Source organism: Pempheris klunzingeri, chromosome 3, assembly GCF_042242105.1.
Source record: "Pempheris klunzingeri isolate RE-2024b chromosome 3, fPemKlu1.hap1, whole genome shotgun sequence".
In the NCBI taxonomy this organism is placed as follows: Eukaryota; Metazoa; Chordata; class Actinopteri; order Acropomatiformes; family Pempheridae; genus Pempheris; species Pempheris klunzingeri.
Window position 1 is genome coordinate 24,708,270 of NC_092014.1, and position 24,474 is coordinate 24,732,743.

Genomic DNA, 24,474 nt, shown 5'->3' on the forward strand with positions numbered 1-24,474 from the left:
GTAAAATGCTGATATAAAATGAGCAGTTAGTTGCTGCTGCAACACCCTAATTTGACTCATGTGTTGACCTAAGGTAATGTAATGCAAATATAGACCACTGCTGGATACAGGATTATTTTCAAAGTATGGAGTGCAGTGTGGCGGAGGTCTGTTTAGTGAAATTCTGATGTGTTTTTTTCATTTTTTCTATCTCCTCTTTTAAGCTGCTCTCTCAGTGTCAGATCCATTGTCCTCTAAGCCCCTTCTGCTGCTCTATTACCACTCTCACCACACACACACACACACACACGCAAACACATACATCACACATGTACACACACACACACTGTAATAACTATATATAGGTATATATATGTGTGTATAGACGTGTGTGTGTGTGTGTGTATTACTAATAGCTTTCTTTAAATGAATATATGTATACATTTACGAATCTGCAATCTGAAACATTTACGGTACCTAAAATGTAGAATCTAAATATACAAATCAGCAATAATCTATGCATACAGTATTAGTTATAATATTAAATATTAATCTCAATTTGTAGTTTTTTTTCTTTAAAATTCAAAAAAAATTCTAAACTGAGAAGGACAACAAGTTCTGGTCTCTGTAAAGTCGACAGTGTGTTGCTGTTGAATTAGTGAAAGGTCTGGGCTCAATAAGGAGTAATGTGTGACCAGCCGACAGTGTTATACATGGGATTTGCAGGCAAGAGCATTTATTTTCAGTAGCTCTGACGAGCGCTTGGCTTTAACTGCTGCTCAGTGTGTAAAATTACACATTATCATCTCAATGCACAGCCCCTATATAAAGAGACATAAAGAGACAGTCTGTCTCTAATTTCAACACACACTTTACACACACATCTGACTTCTGTATGTATGAATGATTATAGTTGGTGTATGATGGAGAAACCTGCGTTCTCCAACAACCATACATTGTAATGAACACACAGTTTACAGTATGCAGTAAATCAGGTATTTGGGAAACTATTTAACTTCAAAAGAGTGACCTTTTCTTCAGTAACACTGTATGAAGAGCAGGAGGAGGAGGGACAACAGATGGGGATGGACAGAAAGAATAAGAGGCGGGAAGGAGGGGTGAGGAACGGGAGGGGAGGAGCAAGAAGCAAACCTATAAGAAAAATATGAGATAGTAAAGAAGAGGAGGGAGGAGGGACATAACAGAGGAGAAGTGGAAGAGGATTATTTACCGTTTTAAAAGAATAAATCTGTATTGTGTGAATCTAGCACAGAGAGGGAGGGAAGAGAGAGAGAGAGAGAGGGAGGGAGAGAGAGGGAGGGAGGGGGTTTATAGCAGCAGCAGAACAGCAAAGAGGAGCAAGAGAGACAAGAAAAGAGCATAACTGTTTATTTTCATTCATTTTATTTGAAATATTTTTTAAATGTTTCTTTTTTTAAATCTGTTTTAAGAATCGCCACAAGGAAAAGATGTAATCTGGAGCCAAAACAGACAGATACAGGTGGGTAAAAAGACAGCAGTGTGTGTGTGTGTGTGTATGTTTATGGTGTTGTATCATCTGACCTGTTCACAGTGATTGCTGTCCTACAGGACCATGAATGTAACACACACACACACACGTATATTTAGCTCTATGTTCTGCGGTCCGGCCTTTGATCTTTTGCAGAACATACACTGACGTTAACCTCATTCCAGCCAGCTGAGTTGTGTGAGTGTGACCGTATGTGTGACTATCCATGTTCACAAGAGACAAAGACTTGAAAAATGCGTCCCCGTGTCTGTGATGCTGCAGGTGTGGGCTCCAACCGGTGTAACAATAATAAGTGTATTATGAGCAGAGCCTTTCTCGGGCCCGAAACTAAATTTTGCAGTTTATAAAAGAGAGTTCCCACCCAGGTTCTGCTCTTCGTAGGGCCCATCAATCAATAAAACAATCAGAGCACAAAACAAATGGCTTCTGTTTGAAATGCCGTTGAGCATAATAGTGAAAAGCTAACTTCCCTAGCTACTTTTCATTTTGTTTTGCCCACATGTAAGCTATTCAGGGCACCCTGACTGAAGATCCAACCTTGACTGTTAGCTCGCTAATCATTGCATGTGTTCATCATCCATCATTGTATTGTTAACATTTGATTTTCTCAAAGCAAACTCATCTGATTAGAAGAGGGGTGTCAAACTTATTTTAGTTCAGGGGCCACATACAGCCCAATTTGATCTCAAGTGGGCCGGACCAGTAAAATCACAACATAATGACCTAGAAGTAACGACAACTCCAAACTTTTCCCTTTGTTTTAGTGCAAAAAAGTACAAATAAATTCTGAAAATGTTCACATTTAATGAACTATATTTTCACAAAACATCATGAACGACCTGAAATTTCTAAAGAAAAATAAGTGCAATGTCAACAATATTATGCCTCAGTTTATCATTTACACATTGCGACTTACAGATCATGGTGTATCTACAAAGGCACAAACCATTTAGCCACAGGTATCTGAACAATATAGTGTTTTGCTCATTTGAAATAGCAGTTAATGTCTTTGACTTTGCAAAGTCATCCTGCTGGATGGACCCTCTGGTGGGCCGGTTTTGGTCCGCGGGCCGTATGTTTGACACCCCTGGATTAGAAGCTACATTTTAGCATGAATGCAGCCTGTTTTGCAGTTGACTAGTGTCTAAACTAGCGTATCACTTGATATTCTTGTTGATGTTTGAACATTGTTGTATATTTATTTAATGGTTATAAAGAAATATAGTTGAATGATTCAAATCTCAAACATTTCCCTCACTGAGTATTCACTGGATTTTGGAATAGCTTCATATTGACTTCACACCGGACTGGTTTTCATGATACTGTGTTGCATCAGGTCTGTGGGGATGGCAGATGTCATTTGGGCTGGTGTGCAATGCGGCAGAAGAGGAGTTAGCATGCTGTTGCCCATTTGGATTTTCGCAGTAGGTGAGTCTTTACTTTGGTAAATTGACTTTTGGTACATTAAACAGTCAACGTAGGACGTGCTTTTCCCAGGGTCATTTAACTTCAAGAAGTTTGGGTCATTTTTGGGGTGAACACTTTGGTTCATATCTCTCCTTCTTCCTTTGTTTATTCCTTCAGTCCCTCCATCCCTTCTGCAGCCTCCTCTTCCTCTCTCCCTTCCAGTCCACATGTCGGTCATTCCTCCTTCCTGGCACTTCCTCCCTCTGTCCCAGGTGGAACTGGGCCCTCTTTTCTCAAACTCCAGCCCCTTCTCCTTCTCCCAGAGCCTGTTGTTGGTGCCTCCATCAGAGCAGGCCCTCAGACCGGGCCTCCAGGCTTCATTTGGCCCTTACTCAGTGACACAGGTAAGAGGAAAGGAAATGATAGAGGATGTGTTTGAGTAAGTTGACCGAAGATGGCAATGTACGCTAATTCTCCTTCGACTGCTAACGCTAACTAGTTTTCTCTTTCCACAGCTCATATCAGAGCCTGTCCTCCGTCTCTCTCCCCTTCTGTCCGCCTCCCTCCTCTCAGAGTATGTGGCAAGAGAGAGGGATGAGGAAGGGCAGGAGAGGTTCAGGGTCAGGGCGCTGTTCCACAAGCGGGGTGACACCAGCACTCAAGGGACCTGCATCACCCTGCATGCCTTCAAGGAGACAGAGGAGCACAAGGCCTCCTGCATCACACAGGTGAAGACCAGGACGTCGGCCTAGTGTGTCTCTCACTCATTTGCTTCACCACATCCCATTTCCTTCCTTTAATCTGTCCTGTTTCCCAGCCGCCTCTAGGGCTGTGTGTAGTAACCCTGACACTGCCCGGTGACTGGTTTGAGGATCAACGGGCCAACCAGTCACATCGGGATTTGGATAAGTGGCACAGTAGCATCCACCCGCGCCACCGGGGGCACAGGCGGGAACGACAGCGGGGCGGACATCATCATGGCAACTTTGTCAACCGTCAGCGTGCAACTTCTCCTTCACTGAGGTAAGATAAACATTCGTTCTTTCATTTGTCTCTCTCTGTTATATAGTCTGACAATTATCTAAACCACTTTATTTGCAGGTCAAATGTCAAATGAGCACAGAAAGGGTTTAGTCATTATTGTTGGAAGTGCACTTTATAAGTATCTATATAAAATAATTCCAGGATAAGGACTAACTAGGTAATTTGGCATATGTCCATCTGGATAACTTGGATAAGGTGCAGCACACAACTACTTCACTAAGCCTGAACTAGCCTACAGGCTTTACTTCATTTATTCCTTATTTTTGTTTCATTTTCAGTGTTTTTTAACAGTACAATTGACAGTTCAGAAGACAGGAAAATTCAGGTCTATCCTTTTAACAACTGTCTGTGTGACTGATTGATTTACGCGTACATTCAGATACCATCCTGATGTTGACGTGGACACCCTAGGGGATGTTCCACGGGCCCTCAGATACCATCGGGGACCTATGAGAAACCAAATAGAGCTTTTCTACTCGTCCTCAGACACAGTGGCAGACCTCAAGCTGACACCACCAAGGTTTGTTACAAAGAATGCGGGAACATGTATAGAGACTCCGTTTTTTTTTCATTATTGCTCCAAAATTCACTTCTGTCTGCTCCCTTGTACCCATCGACCACTCTTCCAGATGTGTGGAGGACAGAGGTCAGTCCCAGAGGAAGCTCCTCCATATCAAGGCGGTGACGCTGAAACCGGAGGAGAAGGAGAGAGAGCAGAACAGGACCAGAGAAGAACAAACGTGTTTGAATGGGCAGGAAGAGGAGGAGCTCAGTTTGGACTCCCATGTTGTGATTCGCTATCACAGGGGTCCTGTCCTGATAGGGCAGCCAATCAGGGTGTCTGTGAATCTAAGAGCCAACTTCAATGCTGAGTTTGTCGTCATAAGGTAAACACAAAAGGACTTGTCCTGTATTACACTCTGTATCACTAACTGCCTGCAGACTTTTGTAGTCTGACATATAAAATATGTTTGTGTTTGTGTCTTCAGGATGAAGGTGAAGAAGGGCTTGGTGTCGATAGTGGCCCAGAGAACTCTGACCTCTAGCCCGTGGACAGTGACCCTGGAGAGAAGCCAAGGCTCCAAACACGACGTGGTGTCCATCCTCTGCCACAAACACAGCACACTCAAGTACACACACAAGTAGGTCATGACTTCACCTCAGTTCAATCAGTGTCAGTTAATGAGCCATTACAGTCAAATTAAAGTCAAATTACAGGTGCGCAAATACATCAAATACGTCATATAGCTAAGCTCTACACCTCCAATCATGTAGTGGCGGCTGTAACACAGCATTTTACCATTCAGGCAACCTAAGGCGTACATTTACACCGATACCTATTAGCGCACACAAGACCTGGCGACACACACAGAAGCACACACACCTCAAGCAGATCCCTACCCTTCCACTCAGTGATTGGTCTGCTCCGTGGAGGTGAGAGAGTAGGCAGGGCTATCACAACTGAGTGCAACACAATGAATTAACTTTGACGTCAGACTGAGAATTCTTTTTTTTTTTCAGAGATTGCAAAAGTGAGTCATAAATGTGTGTGTGATGGATATTCTTTAGCATGACTAATTAACAGTTATGGTTTATGAGATATGGTAACGACCTGTATGGCACTGTTTCATCTTTTAGTTTGTCAATATTCATGCAAATTTGTCATTTTTGTCGTGGGATTCCCGTATGTGATGGACAATAAATCATTGAGGCGTCAGTATGTGAAAAAGTTTGACAACAGGACAGACAAAGCCTGAATTGTAATGTAAGTAAGAAATGGTCCATTTGCAGGGAAGCTGAGAGCTTATTTTATCACTTTGTAACCAAGGGGACAGTGGGGAAGCCACGTCTTTCCTCTGCAATGATTCTCACTGACTGTGGTTTGGCAGCTCAGGCTCTGATCTCTGTCGCACTGCAGTCCCACCCTCCTCCAGCAGGTAGTGTGTCTGTCAGTGGATGGCCTGAGGCACAGCTTTGGTGTTGCCATGACGGTGTCTGCTAACTGGTGGGTGGAGTACTCCGGGCATAATAACCCCTCATCGCCACATGGGGCAGTAGTGAGCATCTTCTCGTTCACTGATCGTCAAATCTTTGGCATCGCCCCCATCACAGAGGTGCTTCAAGCATTTATTCACTCATTCATTCATTCATTCATTCAATCCCGACCCACACTTCATAGTTTGTATGATCTTTTAAATCTGTGCGTTTTCTGATCTTCTGTTGTCAGAGCAACACAATCATCAACACAGCCATACTGACCAACCAGCTGGTGTCGCTGCCTGTTATTGTTCTGGCCGTGAGTCGTGATGGGAAGGTGTCAGATGTCACCTCTGCCGTGACGTGTCACTCTACCAACGAGGACACTATCAAGGTGCAAAACTAAGAAAATCAGTCTTCAAGGTCAAGAATGAACTAGTGCTCAACTTTAGGCAAGCGTAGCGCAAAAACTGGAAGCATGGGGAAACTGCATCCGCACACTAGATAAGTAACAATGTATAGTAAAGAATATTTCTATCATGGGTACATTTGGTACATTGGACCATAACAGTTGGTTAAATTCTCAGTAATTGTTGTCCATTTTGGGGGCAGCACAACAAGAATTAAAGCACAACAGTCCAGTAGTCAGTTTATCACAGCTTTTTCACTGAAAAAAGATGCTTGGATTGGACGAAGGTCGGTGAGAGACTGAAGCAAAACAGTGTTATTGTTGGTAAAAACCGAATAAAATGAGCTGAAATACACTTTAGAGAAACTCTTTAGAGGTGAGGGAGGCTGCATAGTTATCCATAAAATTCTGTAGGTTTGTCACTATGAGCAACACCTTTCACATTATACATCATTCAACCCATTGTTAATTTAGAAATATTGATTACTGCAGTTTTAATAAGTCACATTTTTATATTTAAATATTCATTTAGATCACAACTAAATTAAACCCATCTCCTTCTTTTTTTGACTTAATATACATAATGAACGTATGCCCTTTAATCACCAGTGTAACTGAAGTCTGCTCCTCTGTCTGTCTCCATCCTCACCATAGGTGTCCAGCGATTGCTCCACCCTCTTTGTGGACGGCAGCGAATCAGGGTTGGGCAACACCTGTGCAATAGTGGAGTTTGTCCTGGGCACGCTCAGTGGCTCTGTATGTCTGGAGGTGTGGGCGCCTTCAGTGCCCCTGCGAGTGTCCTTGGCAGACCCTGTTCTCAACGCCATCGATGGTTGGAACCACTTTTCAGAGAAAGGGTAGGAAACATTGTGGTCTATGTAGCCCCTTTTATAGTCTGTTTATTTCTCTATGAAAAGAGGTTCACCAGAGGCTTAAACATGACCTGAACATCCTCCTTAGCCCCGGAATCTACTTCAGCATATTCTCTAGGTGTCCGTGGTTGTTTTCTTAAATGCGCACAATGTCACACAATGTCAAGCACTCTTTGGCCAAAAAAAGAAAATATGCAACAGAATAATCACTTCTCAATAAGAAGGCCATCAACAGATGGATATGAAGGATCAACGACAACGATGAGCCTTTGTGAGCTAAAAAAAATAATCCCCTTGTCATCACAGTTGTGATTTTTCATTTCTTAGGGGCCAAATACTGTAAATGTAGTTCATCTGCTGGTCATGAAGTCTGTAGATAGACCAGATAATCCACAAGTATTCTACATACAGTAATGTGCAGTGCAGACACATTTGATCAGATAAAGATTTTTCAGTGGCATTATTTGTCTGAAAGCTGTGAAGCCCTTAAAAAGGGCATTAGGGAGAGAAATAAAAGTTGGGTAAAGAATAGAACAAGAAGAACACATGTACTTTAACGTTTTCCCATGAAACTTTTGTGTTTCCTTGCAAAACTTTCAAATATAGGTCAATACACTTCCAGGTCAGTTCGGCACCGGGGTTGCCACCCCTCTCATGTAATACTGGTTTGTCCAGTTTTGAAATTGTCCCATATTTTGTACACACCATACGGTAATGGAAATGTTCTCATACGATTGTAATGACATGAGAAAAACCAAAAGAATTTCATGTGACACAAAGGAGAATTATTAAATCAGAATAACAGGCAGCTTGACAGTCATTCAACATCATCTGTGCCCTGAGTTTGAAGACTTTGAAGACTTTTAACTATACTCGGAGGTCCAAGGTTAATATGCACAATATGTTCAGATGCGTTGGTAACACAAGCATGATCACATGCATTTGTGTATTTTCTGACACACACACTGAAATATATTAAGGCCTTTAGTTCCTCATGTGTTTCCTGTCTCCTCAGGTGTGTGCCGGTGTACCAGCGGTCCTCAGTCCAAGTTCTGACCCAGTTCACAGCTCAGGACTCCCAAAGCAGAACCACATACCTCCTGGACTCATCTGATTGGTTCGTGGATGTTACAGAGCTCGTCCGTAACTGGCTGAGAGTAGAAGACCCTCAAGTGGCTTCCTTTGACACCCAGAACAATCTGATCGGTTTACAGCCAGGAAAGACATCACTCCATGTAGGTGATGGTTGTACTTAATTTAGGTGGACTTCTTTATTTCATCATCATCATCATCATCATCATCATCATCATGTCTCTCTCTCTCTGTCTCTCAGTTCAGTTCATTCAGTTGGCTTTAAAGTTTTAGAAACAATATTGCCAAAGCATCAAAAAATAAATAAAAAGCAAACTAATTTGAACACTCTCTCTCTCTCTCTCTCTCTCTCTCTCTCTTAGGTCATCTCTGAGCAGTGGGACGGCATGCTGGGGGGATGTGACGTCACTGTGACCTCTGACCCTGTTACTCCCGGGGACCTGTCTGTGCAGGTGGTCGGAGGCCTTGGGATGTCAGTGACGGCCAGCCCCACCCACCCGTCCATCCTCACGGCAACAGTGACAGCATACAACATCCTGTACAACCATCACCAGGTGAGAGCAAGGTCGATTTATGATGTGTCGAGACAAGTTCTTCACTTCCATCCACAGAGTCATTCTCAGCACTGTGGTCCAGACTGAAACTTCTAGTTTGCAGTTTTATGCAGACATTCTTGGTCACCAGTGGATGAATCCTAATAACACTGGTGATCCCCTCACCTTTCACCTGGCAGCTTTTCTTTTTTGCTTATCTAGTGAATTATCTTGGCATCTATATGATGAATTGGCACAGAATTTGGTGTAGACAGTCATCAGCTGTTTGGCAACCAGTCGACTTGTAACCTTCAGTTATCACGCTTGAGTGGGTGGGAGGAAGAGAGCATGACAGCAGCCTCTCACCTTTAAGTTGCCTCAAAGGTTAGGGATACGTTACGAAAATGTATATGACGATCTTTCCATCCATATCCTGTCATGTCTGTCCAGGAGGCCTCCGTCAGTGTTTGGCTCCAGTTCAGTGACGACACTGCTGCCCTCCTCTCCTCCTTCAGCGATCTTCCCTTTTTCCTGCGACTCTCTTCATTGGCTGAGACAGTAGTCATGGTGACGCCTGGCCCCAGCCAACGCATCTTTGCCCAGGGCGATGGAGGTGGACCGTTACTGCTTGCAGAGCTACTGGTTTCGACCTGTGCTGACCAGTCAATCACCTCCAACTCTATCAGTGAGGGCGTCAGGGATTGGAAGGACATTGGAGGAGGAGGTGGAACCAGGAGGTTGGCAAGAGGATCTGGTTGGATAAGAGTCAACCTAGACCTAGACTTCCTGCAGAAAGTAGGGGACAAGGACGAGGAAGAAGAGGAGTTTGAGTTTGACATTTCAGATATGCTTGTTGAGTCGGATAGCGACATCTACGCAACAAACTTTGATGAGGACGATAATGGGAATGTAAGCAGTGACTACTATGATAAAATCAGTAGGAAGATGATAAATAGAAACTGGAATGAGGTGGGTAACAGTGGGATGGTGAGTCGGAACAATCTAGAAAGAGCTGTACTGATGCCGAATCAGGAGGAGGGCACAGTGTACTTCTCCCCGAGCCAGGAGAGGGGAGGAGGGAGGGAGGAGGAGGAGAAGGAGGATGGGCAGGGAGCTCGAGAGCTGGAGGTGGGCGTGGGCGCCGTCCTCTCTCTGCTCTGTCTCTCTGCCGTCCTCTTCCTGGCAAATTGTCTGCCCTGCGCCCTGCGAGACAGGAGGAGGAGGAGGACAACGATAGAGGAGGAGACGGAGGGAGAGCAGGAGGGAGACACAACGGAGGAGGAAGAGGAGAGGAAGAAGGCGGAGGTAGACGACAGAGGGGCAGAGGAGAGGAAGGAGGCGGAGGGTAAGGACAAGACAAAGCAGCAGCAGGAGGAGAACAATAAAGAGGACGTTACAGAAGTGGAGATCATTTGCTGATATACAAGCTGAGCAGGATTTCAGCTCACTTTGACTGAACAATCACAAGGAAAATGAAGCAAAGTCATTATTGTAACAGCCTGTTATCACTATTTCATACTACAGCATATTGCACTACCAGACACACACTCTCTCAGTTCGTGATCACTGCTCAGTATTTGTTACCCACAGTGGAACCATCATATTTTTTGGGGGGGGTGCTGGATAATGTTGTTGCGTCACTCGGCTCACATCAAATGATGCAATACTGCGATGTGGCTGCTCCGAGGTGCACTCTGATCTCTGAATTTAATGTTACACCCTCAGCTGTTTGAAAGCAGCAGAAAATGTGTGTGATCTGGATTCTAGGCTCCAGCTGGAACAAACATGGCGGCGCATTCGATCCACCCAAAGTCTTTATTCAGTCCATCCACCAAGTCTCGTGTCAAGTCAGTTTACTTCTATTTATGTAGCATCGAATCGCAACAAAAGTTATCTCATAAAAGTATACACCATACACCATAGAGCAGGTCAAGACCATGACCTTTCATTTTCAGACACCCAACATACTCCCATTAGCAAACACTTAGCAATAAAGAAACCTCAAAGAGAACCTGACTCTAGGTGGGTGGCCATCTGCTTTGACCTGCTGAGTTGAGAGTGAGGGAGGGAGGGAGGGAGAGAGAGAGTGCACCATATGCACCGTATTTTGGCCCATGTTTTATCAGTGATATGATTTATCAGACATTAAAACAAGTTGATTGATATTTAATTGTTCATGTTTGACAAATTAGAATATTTTCAGAGAAATGATATTTAGCTGAAGTGAGAGCTGACCAGTCATCCTTTGTAAAGTCTTCAGTCCCTTCACAGCCAATGTACCTCACAATGTACATATGTTGAATAATTACTGTGTATTTATGTGGTTAACTCCAAACCTTGTTTTTTTTGTGTTGTATCTTTTCTTTCAGAATATGTTATGTGGGTTGTCTATAGCCGGTCTCATACCATTATGTACCAAAAAAAGCTTTCTAATTTTTAAAGGACAGCTGGATATGAGTGTAAATAATATGTCAATTAGACTTCAGACACTTTGTGTGTGTGTGTGTGTGTGATGTTTCCATATTTACTGTAAAAGTCAAAAATATTCATACAAACTACCTAATCCATCTAATATTTTAAGAATTTAAGAATAAACGAAGACACATAATTCCACCATTAATGTAGTGACAGCTGAATATGCTTAACTGCGTATGCTCAAGGTCAACGCACATACCAAAAGCAAGTAGTTCTCCATGCCCGCTGTTGGTGTGATGATGAAATAAAGTAGTAGTAGTGGTAGTAGGGTCAGACCGCACTCACTGACAGCTTGTGAAACTCTCTAATATTTACAGTGAATCGTACAATGGAGCCTGAAGGATTAACATGGATGGGGCCTCAAACTTTGGTGTCTCACCAATGAAACAGGAAGTGGGCTGTAACTCGGTTGTTGATGATGATATCTGCTTCAAACTTAAGGTGTTCGATGAGAGTCCGGCCCTGAACAGATCTGTATGACAACATTCACCGACACTCATAGCGCCTCCTAGTGGCAATGGGAAATGTCATGTTTTACTCTGTGACGTCCACAGAAAAGACGAATGACCAGATCTACTTCAAAATGCCGTCCGATTACCCTTAAGACCTTGATGAAGCTTCATCATGAATAATATTACATTTTCGTCAGAGGCGCTGTGAATTTCGATCCTTCGCTATGACATGTCAAATAGCTATAACTCCACAAGGTCCTAGCTTTACTAAATTTCATGTGCTTGATGACAGTCCGGGTCTGAACCCATGCACAGGCCAATTTTGAATCATTGTCATAGCGTGCCACGCTCTATTCTCGGGCATCTCCCTCCCAGCAGCCTAACCACAGCCACCTCAAATTTGGTCAAAACATTCCCAAGACTTTGATGATGCTTTGTTAAGAAGCTCTTGAGCTTTTCTCAAACGCTTGTTCGCCATGAAACTGGAAGTTGCTGTAAAATTGTCTTTACATGATTCAAACCTCACCAAACTTGCCATCAGGAGGCGTAAAATGAGTAATCTGATCTAGTTTATGGATTTGGGTGTGTCAAAATGGCTCAACGGAGCCCCCTGCATTACTTCAACAGAGCTGCCCCCGAACTACGTTTGACCTACATATATGAAATTCGATGAGTGTATAAAGAATTAAACTTCAAAAAAGCCTCTTGGAGCCATGTCGTAAACCCAACAGGAAATCCGGCATATTGAATTAAGTGTCAGAATTTGGTGGATTTTTGGCCTGGACACACCTGGTCAGTGTGTGAATGTGAAACTATAAATCATATTGCGTATAAAAGCCCTAAATTTATTCTGCACTCATTTAATCAGCCACCAGAGGGCAGTGATGGCTTTCCAATGGCTGTAAACCTCTCTGGAAAGCCTCATAAATGTCCATTAAAGCACTCTTATGCCCTTTCTCTGTTGATAACCAATTTTCACAACATTGCACAGTGTGATCTTCTCTATACTTGCTATTGATCTTGTATAATTAATAGTATCATAGTATAAGACTATTAATAAAAAATAAGACATAAAATAAGACATTCTATGACTCGGTTGTGGCATCGACCGTTTTATATGGAGTGATCTGCTGGGTGAGCAGCATCACAGCTGTGGACTGGAAGACACTGGACAAGTTCATGTTCTGTCCTGGGTTTCCCCTTTGACCTTGATGAAGGACACACTGACGACGCTGGAGAGCTCCTTCAGCGACAGACTCCTCTACCCTGAATGTGTGAAGGCGCGATATCGCAGGTTCTTCCTTCCAGCAGCTGTCAGACTACAACCAGCACTGCTCCCAGTAGACCACACTGCACCAAAACTGACAATAATGGCACTATAATGAACACCAACTGTGCAATATATTTATTAATAATAATATTTATTCATCTTTTTCACCTCACTTCACAATGTGCAGTACTTTCTAATACTTTACTCTTTTTTTCATATTTCATATGTATATTATATTGTTTCATTTTTATACTTCCTCTATCTTAACTGTACATACACTGTAAGACATTTCATGTTATTTCAACTTGCAAATGAAAGTTCACCTGCTGCCTTGAAAACACAAATTAACTCAACTTGAAGACAACCTTTGTTTCAACTCGTGAATTAAAGTCCATGTAGTTGATATGACTACAATGTTCTAGTTGTCTCAACATTGTTTTTTAAGTTGTCTAAATTGATTTAACTTTGGACTCAGAGTTAAAACAACTAACCTTACATTATCAGTGCAAGAAAACCTCATTTACCTAGTCAAACAAACTCACATTTTGATATTGTTATAACCCACACTTTCAAGTTCAGTATTTATATAACTTGCCATTTCAAGTTAAGAGGATTTATATTTTAAATGTGTTTCAACTTCGATGTATAAGTTATATTGACTCATTAGTGCAAGTTTGCTTGATTTATTAATCACAATTAACAGTTGCTTTCCTCCAAGACTTTCTGTATAATTTCCTTGATATTTTGACCAGCAAGTTCTCCAATGTCAAATAACTCATTCCTGTATTGCTGAATTAGAAACATGTAAAATGGTTTGCATGCAGAGAAATAAAGATGCCAGCTGGTTTTTAATCACCTCTCCTTTTCCAAGGGGAAGTTCAGCACCAGAATCATATTGCAGCAACCATCAGGGTCACAGACGGCAGAAGTATTGCTTCACAAAATCATTTATTATTGAACACACATAACAGAAGAAATCACAGCATGTTATTGAACCCAATGCCCACCTAACTTATGGTTCTCCCCAAAACACATTAACCCTACCCATAAGTCCTTGCGGCGCTGCCCTGCCGATGCCACAATATGAAGGTGATGCCTCAGGATCATTAACAGAATCCTCCCCTTTGTTTTTTCAACTGATAACTTGATAAAGCAAATTCAGTCAACTTGACAAAATGTTCAATTAGTCAAGACAATGAATAAATGTAAATTTAACCTACAAAAACTAGAATAGCTGAGTTCAAAATCTAAAACTTATCAGAGCACTTTGAGTTAAAGAGAAAATGGAAATTGACATAACTAAAAGGGGCTGTGATGTTTTACAGTGTATACATATTTTTTATGTATATGGGAATATCTTATATTATTTTATCTTATAATATTTTATCTTATCTTATGAACACGTGTTCTGTGAATTATATGTGTTTTGTGCTTTTTTTTAACTGACTCAATAATTCTTCCACATAGCAAATAAGAGTCAAGGCTTAATAGACATCTACATGCCCTTAATACCTCATGGTCACAGCAACAGCTGCAGACAACAGGATCTCAGTCTCTTGTGACAAAGATCATCTGATTTATATGAAACGTACATATGATGCATGTGATGTACATCTCAGTTCCATTAAGTCTCGCTACAGCGGTCACAAAAATTCAGGGCAAGTCGGCCAAACTGTGGCAGCAAACCCGCGGCTGTGGGTGGGCTTGGAGAGGGAATCCTACACACGTGACACAACTATGGAGTGTGTAGCTACAAGCTATTTTCACTAACTATTTCAACCAACAGCTGTACGGAAAGAGAGGTTTGCAATCCTGGAAGCTTGACCTTCCTTTATTGGTTGGATACACACATGAGCGCCTGGTGACGCATCCTAAGGAGATACCAGATGAGGATCAGAGAGGATAATTGGGGCCGATCTGCCCTCCATGCAGGACTTGTACCTGTCCAGGGTCAGGAGGAGGGCAGGTAACATCTCTGTAGACCCCTCACACCCCGCAAAACCACCAGACACAGAGACAGTTTCTTCCCCCAGGCTGTCACCCTGATGAACTCTCACTAGTCTCAGAGACTCAGGAACCACTGTGCAATAGTCCCATACCTGCACATTGTACTATATTTGCACAACATAAATGCACCACACCTACCTCCAATTATATACTGCTATTTATACTGCTATTTATATGTACTTATATTGTTCATATTGTTGGGCTTCACCATACGGTGAACAGCACATGGTGAAGACCGCATGTTTCTTTGTCTGTAAAACTATTGGGCTCCCTTCCCCAATGCCCCCAGTTTCACAGATAGGTGTGAAATCACCCCCGCGCCCAGCTCCACAGTCGCCATTGGCCGGAGGGGACACATGATTTTACGACCGCAGGCCCACAAAACCAGTTCACCCCCACTGAACTTTCTCTTTCTCATCGTCTCTCCTGAAGTGGACAGACCACTCCTCTTTCTGATGTCTCTACTGAAGTGGAGAGAAAAGCTCTTTCCTGCTCCCTCTCCTCCTGCAGAGGAGAGAAGCTCAACTCAGCTAAGCTCTGCCTCAGTGTGGTCTGTCCAGAGCAGCCACCTCCTTCACGGTAGCGACACAAGGTCCTGCCTGAAGTAAGCAGATCAGCGCCAGCAGGCACGACCCAGAGTCTGCCAGCTGATAACCAACAACAAGAGCACACCAGCAAGTTAGCACAGAGCTGCTAACTAACAGGAACAAAGGAGCGACCGGATTCCTCCAGCCTGCAACCACACAGCAACGGACATGAACCACACCTTTCCTCCAGCAACAAGCTGAGAAAGCAGCACCCTCAAGGACACTTCTTCTACCCCTTTAAGGACTGGTAACAAACTCTAACTGGGCATAATTAGCATAGCATTACTGCATACATGGTTTACCCCTGTTAATGTATTGACTTGCTTTAATGTTCATTGAGTTTGATTATTGTGATGTGTTGTAGATTACTGTGCAGCCATTAAGTTTAGTTGATGTTAGTCTACAAACTAACCATCCTGTCTTAACCTGCACCTTTATCTCTCTCACACACACAGTCTGCAACAGGCCACTGAGGGACAAAGCTAAGCTAACAGCACTTAGCTTCCTTTGTCTCCTGTGCCCCACACCCCAGGGGGTCTGGCCATCACCATTTGGTCTCTCTCCCCCACCTTTGTGGGACCCATCTCACATTCCTCAGCCTTATCACACATACACACACACACACACTCTTACACTCTTATTATTTGTTAGTTTAGTCATAGAGATTTAGTTAGATTGTTTGATTGATTTTGTTTCTGTAACAGCAGATGTCTTTAATACCTACTCTGCTTCAGCTGTACTTACAACCAAAGTACAACTCCTTCACCTTAATGAGTAACAAATGATGTCCCTGAATTTTGCTCTGTTTTAATAAATGTTTTAATACCTGCTGTCTCCTTTAATGTTGTACAAGTGTGAACACTGCCAACCTCTACACTGTCAAGAACTCCAAAATCCTTCAGCTAGCTATCAATGTGGTAATTTTGGTAGTAATTATTAAATTAATTATAAAACATAATTCCAAATTGATAGTTTAGTATTTTTACCTCTAAATCAATTAAAACGGCTGTCTTTTCCTCGTTTTTCGAGGTGGTGCCCCAATCGAGGTGGACTTTAATCAAAGTTCATTTATTTTAATAATTATTAATTATCTTTGATAATTATTAATTATTTCTGATAGCCAATTGAACATTACCACTTGTCAAAGCACAACAATATTCTTGTTGTTCTAGTTTATTTCTTACTTTTTACTGTACATAAAGAGAGAAGTTGCACCAGAGTCAAATTCCCTGTTTGCTTGTACAAACTTGGCCAAATAAAGTTGATTCTGATTCTGATTCTGATGAAGTCATGCAGTTTGTTTTATTACTGTGATCATCGATCAATCAACACAACTGACAAGGATGAAAACTGAAATCATTTCATTGTGCTTCACAAAGTGTTTATTGTACATATTAACAAAATATACTTGATGTATCCACGGTACAAAATCATTTCAACCACTTGTTCTAAGACATGGGATGCAACAAAGGCTCCTGGTGTGTGTGTGTCTGTGAGAGAGACGACATTGTGTAACTTCTGTTAACAACAATGTTCTAACTTTCACACCTGTTGTGTTATTAGTGCTGGTGTCTATCAAAAGTAAGACCACATTTCCCATAATGCTACTTTCTGGCATATATAAGTCAGCTTATTGTTGCATGACATTGTAGTGAGTGCTCTAAAACAACACAACCTACTTTGATTGACTTTGATTCAGTAGTAAAGTACACATGACTTGCAGCTCTTGAGCTAAAGCACGACAATCACTGCTTTGATCCTTTAACTGAGGGCTAATAGTCATACAATGCTTTATTGTATATGAATGGCACAAAAAATCAGGAAAGTATGAAAATAAGTAAACCTTTGAACTTTTTCACACTTTGTATTGCTGCAACAGTCCTGCCCCCCCACAGTCTACTCAGTGTGATCAGCCTAGTCCTAACCCTCCTCTCGCCTGCGGCCCGCAACCTGTGGCAGACTGCTGATGCGTTCTCAGGTTGCAGATCCAAGCGAACCTCTTCCCACACTGGTCACACCTGAAGGGTTTCTCCCCGGTGTGAACTCTCTGGTGCTTCTTCAGGTTTCCGGCCTCTGAGAAGCGTTTGCCGCAGGTGTCACAGCGGAAGGGTTTCTCTCCCGTGTGGACTCTCTCGTGGGCCTCCAGGTTGGACAGGCCGGAGAAGGCCTTTCCGCAGGCTCGGCAGACGTAGCTCTTCCTGCGGCGGTCGCCGGGCACAATCTGGCTTTTATTGTGGTGAGCCAGAAGGCCAGCTTGATGCCGTGCAGCGATGGCCAGCATTGAGGTGGCTGTGGATCCCCTGACAGGTACGGCTGCCTGTGGAGCCATCGTGGAGGTCAGAATCCTACTGGTTGAGCTAATACCAGAGATATTTGTTTTATCAGCACTGTGAGTCTTATTGACAGCAGTTGTGGAGGACAGTGTGGTTTGTGCAGAGGGGCTGCTGTGCTGCTGCTGCTGCTGAGAGATCCTGCTGCCGAGACCGTGCTGCTGCAGCAGCTGAGCCTGTGCACTTCTTATCATGCCGGATGTTCTGCTCCATGAAGGCTGGGAAGATGGAGCCTGCATCCTCAAAGGTAAGGACACAGACGTACCAGCTGACAGGGTGGGAGCAGAAAAAACAAGCAGTCAGCACATATTCATCACATCATTCTCTCTCAACGACTGAAACAACACACATTCACCAATAAATGGCTGTAATAAAGATAATCTATTCTGGTAGCCTTCAACATATGCAGTTCTAATGATGTTTTGATAGCATGTCTGTGACTAAAGGAGAATCCACACAGGAGGTGTTTACTGAAACATTTTTGATGTAATCTCCATAAGTAGCTTTTCAAATTACAAGAGTCACTGTTAATGCTTGATGAACACTGAAACTCTATGGGCATAGAAGATTTGGTTGATACCAGTACAAAAAACATGTTTTCTTCCTGTTTACTTCTCATGCAGTCTACATGAAAACTATTTTTGCTCACTGAACAAATAAGTGTTTTTGATGGTATTTTTGAGACATTACTCAGTCTGGTGAAGATCAAGAGTAGCTGTGCTGCTGATGGCATTTGTAATTTTGTATTTCATCCTCTCACTGCTACCTGTTTCAACATATCCACAGTTCCCTGGTCTGTTAAAACTTTTAGGTCCGCTTCGAACAACTAAAAAAAGGGACCTGCACTCCAAATCTGTTCGAAAAGCTCAATCCTTCCTCTTCACGCTACTGAGCGTGACCAGTATTGTTACATTTAAAAACCCTGGAGAACGAAGATTGATTTGGGTTGTAAAAAATGCCAGATGAGTGTAATCGGGATCCAAAGCAGGAAACAAACATATGCATTTTTAAATTTAGCCAGCTTAGAGTGGCTGTACGGACTGAGGAAGCACTCAGCTCAAGCAACTCAATTAAAAGCCAATACAAATGTGTCAGTTTATTGCCCTTCCTTAAATCATCATCTAATCTTCATTCATTCTTTTGTTGCAGCAGTTATACGAGCATTTCTGTGCAGCCACAACAACCACCACCAAAAAAAAAACACAAAAACAGCACACATGGAGCCCCGACAGAGGAAAGGAGACCATCTCACCTTGTGACACTGACGGCTGGATGTGAACTCTGGAGCGGTCGGGTCCTGCACCCACCCTCACTGCTGAGGAGACGGAGCCTTGAGGCGGCTGAAGCACATGTTGAGGTTGCGGTTCAGTCTCTACGATGATAACTCCATCCTGATCACACTCTGCAGAGTCATCGGTGGTGAAAGAACACGAGGGGCCACTGGGGGCCGATGCAGAGTCATTATCGGGGGCCCAGCGGGTGAAGAACGTCTCCAGCTCAAACAGGGAGTAGTCAGAGCTGAGGGGGTTGTTACTGGACCTCTGCTGCTGCTGTTGTTGTGCTTTGGGGCTGGCGTCTGTGTTGGTGTCGGGTCCCCTCGGCTGGACTGCCACTATGCTGCTCGGGTCTTGTGATGTCACAAGGGTCGACTGAGGCGCTGCAGACTGGGGAGGGGGGAGGAGAAGGGTGGAGCGTGTGAGCAGAGGAGAGGTGTTTTAAGACCAGTGTACAGGACAAGATAGACATCTAAGCAAATAGTTGGGACACTTCTTCACTTCCTGTAGAGTGAGATGATGCAATGGACGCCACTCTGGTGTCTGCACATTAGGTATGGAGCTGGAGGAGTGTGACATCAAGTTACACTACTCCATTAACACGCACAAAGTTAATATCTGAACGTTCAGTTTTAATCTGCACAGACGGACGTCACCTCTTAAAGTCTGCGACACCTGTAGACACAATTCTGTAGAATATCTTCCTTCTGTCCTTGACTCCATGTCAGCAGGCCTACAGTAGTGAACTACTAAAACCCAGGCACCACCCGCAGTATCTGCAACATGTGACAAACATGTTGTCTGTAAAACTGATGTTCACAACAAGACTGTAAAAGCTAGCAGGTGGCTAAAGGCTGGCTGTGAAGGTGGGAGTACAGAAATGCTCGTAGAGTCCAAAAGGGAAAGCAAACTTTCTCTAACATATCTTTTACATGTGGTCATTATGAATTAGAATAATGTAGAGTATGAGTCATACTGTATACTACTACTATACTACTGTATACAGTATACTATACATTAAATTATATTGTGTCACAATTTTGTAATGTGCGATTTACAACAAAAACACAATTCACATGCTGAGTGTTTATAAAGTTTTAATGATTTACATTGCAAACTGTGAACATTGAGCAATATTTTACAAAATTGTGACACAATAGAAACAGCTAGTGATAGAGTTACAGTATATGTCTATGCTACCGTGACTCGTATTGTACATAATAGTCACCCTCTAAAATTCTTGCAGATAAAACAATGGAAAAAAGATGGATTGGAGGTATTATTAAGAGTGAACTGAATGCATTTTCAGTGGAGGAACAAGATTAAAATATGGCAAAAAAAAATGCACACAATATTACTGACTGTCTGAAACATGTCCTTATCTGTATCTATGACAACCCTCAAATAGCTCAAATACAGCCCTGGCTTTCTGAAACAGGATCTTGTTTGAAAGTGTATTCGTTCATATACAACATGTGCAACAACAGGATCGTGGCATACTTGCCTCTCTGAGTTTCTCTTTTAACACAAATACTGTTTGATTCATTAATTATCTCCTATAATTTCCACTTTGACGTTTTTAAGGCCTGGTGGAGTTTTGATATGCAACATCTGTCCAACTCCATAGCTGGTACGTTTACTCATAGCGTGCTCACCACCCTGCTGCTCTCATTATCTAGCCTGAAATAGAAACACTGTCCTTAGTTCTGCTTTGCTCAATGGGCATTTTGTCACAGTATGAAAAGCACAGCTGTAGATAATCACATGAATGACGGCTGAATTCCATTTAGCTGCTTCAGTTTCAGGTCTCCGGCCTTGTGCATGCTGGCTCGCTGTCACAGCTTATTAGGACAGAGCCATCGTTAATGTTGTTAACAGCATGTGCCATTCCTATTAGGACGAGTCAAAATGTCTGCTGTGAAAAAAGGCCTATGTTAAGCTACCATCAGTCAAATGTCACAGGTTAAACTCTTAAATGCCTTAAATTATCTCAACTGTGTTCCTGGTAGGTTTGTAATCTGAAATCCATGCAGGAAGCTTTAGGTTTTTATGACAGAAGCTTAAGAGCACTCAAAAAGAATCAATTCTTGAATAAAAACAGCATTTCTGTAATAAAGAGAAAGTGTTCTCAGCAGAGTGGTGAAGTATGACATGACTGTTGTTGTACAGTCTGAAGTGGAAATGGAAGTTATACTGAATTGACCACGTGAGCCATTACAGTAGAGGTGCAGGCTGGTCCCTGATTAGCATTCATTTCAATTAGGCACCAGCCTTTGTTTGTTCACGCTGGCTATTATCTGGCATTCAGCCACTATTTAAATACCGTTTTTTATTAGACATATTTGTGCTGCTTGGCACTGTAGAGAGACATGTGTCTTCATAACACACCAGAGCTCTGACTGACATCTGTGATTTAGTGAGTTAGATGTGCTCGCTATGTTGCTGTTGTCTGTAAATTTCAATAGCTATTTGATTTTTGAAATATAAGGCTTGGCATTCACAACAAAACACGTTTAGGTCTTCGTCTATGATGTCCCTGGCTTCGTGACCGTGTTTGTGAGATGGTGTCTCTTTTGGTGTTTTTTCAGGTTGCTGGGGTCAGAGAACCTCTCGGGACAGAGCGAGCACTGGTACGGTCTCTCCCCAGTGTGGATGTTCCTGTGGATCTTCAGGTTCCAGAACTGGGAGAATTTTTTCCCACAGATGTTACAGCCGTACGGCCTCTCTCCTGTGTGAGTCCTGAGGTGGGATTCTAAATTTGCTGGGGAGCTAAACCCTTTGCCGCAAAACCTACAGATGCAAACCCTCTTCCTGGGTATTTTCTGATGCAAAACAGCGCTGCTATAACTTCTCTGACCCTGACTTTGACTTGGATCCAAGAACTGCTGGGGCCTCTGTAGCTGACCTAAAACCTGAATGGGGCTGGACTCCTCTGACAGATCAATAACAGGAGGTTGCTGCTGAAGGGACACAGAGCTGTGGAAGCCCCTGGAGCTCTCAACTGCCAATCCCCTTCCTGCTGAATTCTCAACAGCCAATGCCCTCCCAGAGCTGCCGGGCTCTGCTCCAATGAGTGTGGTGGGCAGGTATGACAGGGGCACACAGTGTGTGGACGGCCCCGGAAGGCTGTCGTCATGAAAATAACTCCCCTCCCCATTAGTCCACAGGGAAGAGTGGCCATAGCTGACCTCTGAGAAGCCCCGCCCAGACTCCTGCAGGTCAGACAGCTGATTGGTAGAGGTTTGTGTGGTTTCATCAAAAGGCAGAACTGCTCTGTAGTCGTCTGTGCTGGACTCCACCAACCCTGAACGCAAAGAGAGAGAAACTGATTTTCACTGCCAGAGTGTATGTTTTACTCATACAGAGTAAAACAACGACTGAGAGAGACATACACAACGGTGGATGAGTCCACTCACCCTCCTGTATGCTGAGACCTGTCTCGCTCTGAGTACCCGTCGCCACCTCCTCCACCTTTACCAGAACCACATCTGGCTCCTCCTGCCTCTGCACATGCAATAAAGAGAGGAAACGTCTGCTGTTACTGCAGACACACGACACTGATGACTGAAAAGAGGCAACATCATCATTCAAAACGCAGTAAAGAAAACCGACCAGGAGCGACACCTTTGCATGAGAGAGCTTATTACAGATCTATCAGTACTGGCATATATGTCACACCGGACTGCAGTCTTTGTGGGTTCATCATTAGTGACACCTTTTATTACACATAATCATTGTTAATGAGAGAGATATTGAATATGATTTTGAAAATGATAAGGATTTCTTAGTGTTTATGTAAATATATTGGCCACAAAAGACCAGCGTTGTTTTCTAATCCGCAGCTCATGGTATGATCAAGAGCTGCATGCAGGAGAAATAACAGTAAACATTATGCTGATACCAAACCAAATACAGTTACAACTGTAAGAATGTATGAGCACCTGCTGTAATGCTCCCTCAGCAGTCAGTCTAGTCTTCAGATAATCATTTAGTACCATTTGGTCACAGACGTTACAAACATCAATGTCACAACTGGCTCAGAAACCAGTTCAGAGATTTTCAGTCGATGACTGGAACGATGGAAGGTTAATTAATTGTCATGTTTGTTATATTTGCCATTTAATTCCTCTTGTGTCGAACAGTGGAGCTACTAGTTGAGAACAAATTGTGACCATCAGTAATATTGAAACACAAGTAAATGTAACATAAATATAAATGAGGCTTTTTTAAAGTGTCTGGCTGTGACAGTGTGCTTTATACCCTAGTGTATGACTGAGCCATAGAAAGGCCACCAAGGTGTATATTTAATACTATAGAAAGCCTGCTACGAGAGGCAGGCATTGGATCAGTGGTCTTCTATCACATTCAAGTTGCAAGATGCATTTTAGTTGCCATTTCAGTGACTGGTCAGTCATTCTTCAGAGCCGCAATGCAAATCTGATTACATTCATTGGACTTTCAAAGTCCTCATTCTTCAAAGAAGACGGTTTGTGGTTTATAAGTAGATTTTATTCCATAAATGAAATGTTGCATACAAAGCGTCAAATATTTCAACAATAAAACAAAGGAAATGTGTTACATTTAGAATGGCATCCACTCCATAGCTTATCTTTCAATTATTTGGAGTACATTAACAGAAAGAGTTTTCAGACCCAGCTGTTGACTCAAGTCCAGCACCAGCACTAACCGTATCACCCGTGAAAACGGTGTGACATTACAGGACAAACTACATTTTAAAACTCTCCAGCGCCCATAACACAAACACTGAGTTTGATGCTTCTTCCGTTTTAGTCTTTAAATTTGCAACTGCGCTGGCTGATCTTTGTGTGACACCACATTTCCATCCAAAACCTGACTTCCATTGTGATTTGCAGCTTTACCAAAGAGATGTTGCAGTGTACTGGATGGTACGATTTACAGCCGCATTTTCAGTTTCCAGGCAGAGCTGAAGCATGGTCATTACATAAACTGACTGCAGAGGGTGATAATAAACAGTATGGCTTGAGCTCATTCTAACATGATTTGGTGACATTTTTTATATATAAATATATATATATATATATATATGTATATATGTATATATGTGTGTGTGTGTGTGTGTGTATATATATGTGTGTGTGTGTGTGTGTGTGTATATATATATGTGTGTGTGTGTGTATATATATGTGTGTGTATATATATATATATGTATATATATATACGTGTGTGTGTGTGTGTGTGTGTGTGTATATGTGT

The 24,474-nt window shown here is 42.6% G+C and overlaps 2 protein-coding genes across 2 annotated transcripts in view; one reads left to right on the top strand and one right to left on the bottom strand.

Moving 5' to 3' along the window:
- The first annotated feature begins 1,743 nt into the window (after positions 1–1,743).
- Positions 1,744–10,263, top strand: tmem132a (transmembrane protein 132A). The gene is made up of 13 exons (XM_070854482.1): positions 1,744–1,789; positions 3,095–3,321; positions 3,433–3,645; positions 3,735–3,940; positions 4,341–4,481; positions 4,591–4,848; positions 4,951–5,103; positions 5,880–6,075; positions 6,189–6,332; positions 7,002–7,204; positions 8,235–8,454; positions 8,674–8,865; positions 9,295–10,263. Exons 1-13 carry the CDS (start codon positions 1,744–1,746, stop codon positions 10,261–10,263), a joined length of 3,168 nt encoding a protein of 1,055 aa, XP_070710583.1.
- Positions 10,264–17,027: 6,764 nt separating this feature from the next.
- The window catches only part of LOC139222656 (zinc finger protein 236-like), a 41,516-nt gene continuing 34,069 nt past the window's right edge, over positions 17,028–24,474 (bottom strand). Inside the window, exons 19-22 of the mRNA XM_070854495.1 lie at positions 22,656–22,743; positions 21,781–22,564; positions 19,218–19,678; positions 17,028–18,233 (exon numbers count right to left, since the gene is read on the bottom strand). Of these exons, the coding sequence (XP_070710596.1) occupies positions 17,545–18,233; positions 19,218–19,678; positions 21,781–22,564; positions 22,656–22,743 (2,022 nt within the window). The 3' untranslated portion in view covers positions 17,028–17,544. The remainder of the gene's footprint in view (positions 18,234–19,217; positions 19,679–21,780; positions 22,565–22,655; positions 22,744–24,474) is intronic.